The 2,696-nt window shown below is 38.2% G+C and overlaps 1 protein-coding gene across 1 annotated transcript; it reads left to right on the forward strand.

Moving 5' to 3' along the window:
• Positions 1-248: 248 nt before the first annotated feature.
• LOC107485363 (uncharacterized) lies at positions 249-1,695 on the forward strand. Its single transcript, XM_016105890.1, has 3 exons — positions 249-747; positions 848-1,135; positions 1,586-1,695. The coding sequence occupies exons 1-3, from the start codon at positions 249-251 to the stop codon at positions 1,693-1,695; spliced, it is 897 nt and encodes a 298-aa protein (XP_015961376.1).
• The last annotated feature ends 1,001 nt before the right edge of the window (positions 1,696-2,696 follow it).

A 2,696-nucleotide genomic window follows, 5' to 3' on the forward strand; every position in this document is an offset into this window, starting at 1 on the left:
CGTGCATCAGATCTACCATCTCTCAAGATCATGCCAAACTGGACTCTGGTACAATTGTAGAAGCGATAAAATCATTGGTTGAAGCCAACCCATCTCTAAAGGTGAAATCTGTAATTGCTGAAGTGCAGTCGAAGTTCAACTATACAATAAGTTATTGCAAAGAATGGTTGCTCAAGCAAAAAGCAGTTGAGAAAATATTTGGTGGGTAGGAAGCTTCTTATGAAGCTTTGCCGACATGGTTTGAAGCAATGGTTGCAAAAAAACCATCAGCAGCTGTTGAGCACGAAACTGCATATGCTTACCGAGGGGATGAGTTGGTTGAGGATCTCAGAATTTTGACGCGAGTCTTTCGAGCTTTCTATCCTTGTATTAAAGCATTTAGAAGCTGCAAGCCACTGGTACAGGTAGACGGCACACACTTGTATGAAAAATATAAAGGGGCTCTCTTGGTTGCAGTATCACAAGATGGAAATGGAAATATCGTGCCTCTTGCATTTGCCATAGTCGAGGGTGAGACCGCCGATACTTGGCACTTTTTTCTTAGCCATCTACGAACGCATGTAGTTAATCGAGATGGTGTTGGTCTTATCTCTGATCGACACGAGTATAATATCTCAGCTGTAGGTCATAGTGATGGAGCATGGCAATATCCGAGGACTATTCACATGTTTTGCATTAGGCACATAGCTTCTAACGTCTTGAGAAGGTTTAAAGCGCCACAAATGCAGAAGCTGATTGTCAACATAGGTAAATAAATTATTTACATTTTATGCAGTTTGTGGCCGATGGCGAAAATTTAACAACAAACTGATGGTATTATCTGGATTCCGTTGTTCTCTTATGGCAGGCTATTTTAGAACAATCCGTGAATTCAACATGCGTTATGAGAGATATTGTGAGCGGGGTGTGGCTTACAAGCAGTGGCTCGACAATATTCCTCGGTCGCAATATGCCTTGGCATATGATGGAGGATATCACTGGGGACACATGACCACTAACCTAGTGGAGTGCATTAACAGAGTTTTGAAAGGAGCACATAATCTTCTTGTGACAGCCTTTGTCAAGGCAACTTTTTACAGGCTTAATGTCTTGTTCACAAGGAAGAGGGTCGACGCCGAGGCTCGTATAAGCGCAGGTCATCTATTTTTCTGAGTATGCAACTGAGAAAATCCAGTTTAATCAAATGGCATCAGGAAATATCCAAATTAATTTATTTGACAGGCAGAATGAAGTTTTTAAAGTACGGGAGATGCCCAGTGGTTTAGAGTTTGTAGTAAATCTGCGTCTAAGACATTGCGATTGTGGTGAGTTTCAGGTCGATCGAATTCTTTGTCGCCATGTATTTGCCTGTTGTGCAAACCAGCGCCTAGATTAGAAGCAATATGTGCATGAGGTATATACGATGGCAGAGATCCAAAAGGTGTACATAACCCAATTCAAGCCACTAGGAAATTCAACAACATGACATGTGTATCAAGGACCACGACTATTACCCAATCCTCACCTCAGGCGAGTGGCCAAAGGTTGTCCTAAAAAAAACACGCTTCTTGAATGAAATGGATGTGCGTGATTTACATGGTCCTAGACGTTGTAGACTTTGTGGTGGTGAGGGTCACAGCCGAAGTAGATGCTCGCATCGTGGAGGAGCTAGTGCTAGTGGTTCGGCTCCGAATGAGTAGTTGTCATCTTGGCTGATTTTTTATTGTCCCCATTTATGTTATTTAATCTTGTATTCACTTGCTCTTATTTTTAGTTGTATCCATGTAATTGATTTAATCTCTTACATAAATTTTCCTACTTACTGTGTCAGTCAAATGTTGGCACCGCTTTAGGGTGGGAACCATGCTAGCTTGACTCCGCTTCCTCTATGGTCGTTCGGGCCAGGAGCAATACCAAATTGGGTCATGTACTTGTTCTCTAACCCACTTGTGCTGTGGTCAGTTGATCTGGTAACTGGCAAGCCGTGAGTTCGGAGTCCAAAAATTATCGCGACGTCCTCCAACGTAATCGTGCACTCGCTGTGTGAAAGATGAAACATGTGCGTCTCAAGCCGCCACCTTTCAACTAGTGCATCTATAGTTGGACCGTGAGACATGATCCTTCCAATCTGAGATACATGATAGAATCCGCGCTCTCTGAGTTGTACTTCCACCCTAGCATCATATGAGTCTATTTAGTGTAAGTGTCTAGTGTGCAAATTTCTTGAACCCTGAAAACAAAAATAATAACTAACCGTCAATAGCCAGAACTAGTCAATATTACTAAATTAATACTCGGTTTAGTAACAAATATAATTAATAATTACTAAAAATCTAAATAATTTATAAGTACTAATTGAATTATTAATTATTAAGCATAATAGTAAACACAAAAATTACTTACATATACAAAATGTTAAAGATATTTTGATATATGCTCGTCAGTACGTATGATATCACACTTTTTTATTTTTGTCTTTAACGCTATACTAAAATAATATAAAAAATTACTTATATTTTTCTTTTTTCTTTTTTACTGAAAACAATAATAATAATAACTCTTAATCTATTTACTAAACACATATACTAAGAATTACTAATTATCCGATCTAAATATGTTTCTATTATTTTTCAATATATATTACAAAAATGCCTAAAATTACTAAAAATACTAAAATTTAATAACAATGATTTTGTTTTCCAATAATTAATTAAAAT

The sequence above is a fragment of the Arachis duranensis genome, chromosome 4, assembly GCF_000817695.3.
Source record: "Arachis duranensis cultivar V14167 chromosome 4, aradu.V14167.gnm2.J7QH, whole genome shotgun sequence".
Lineage (NCBI taxonomy): Eukaryota > Viridiplantae > Streptophyta > Magnoliopsida > Fabales > Fabaceae > Arachis > Arachis duranensis.

What these genes read in the sequence shown, in the direction of transcription:
- LOC107485363 (XM_016105890.1), top strand. Translation starts at nt 249, where the DNA reads ATGGTTGCAAAAAAACCATCAGCAGCTGTTGAGCACGAAACTGCATAT. An exon ending in GAAGCTGATTGTCAACATAG is followed by an intron (nt 748 to 847) that starts GTAAATAAATTA and finishes CTCTTATGGCAG; the next exon opens with GCTATTTTAGAACAATCCGT. An exon ending in CGAGGCTCGTATAAGCGCAG is followed by an intron (nt 1,136 to 1,585) that starts GTCATCTATTTT and finishes ACATGGTCCTAG; the next exon opens with ACGTTGTAGACTTTGTGGTG.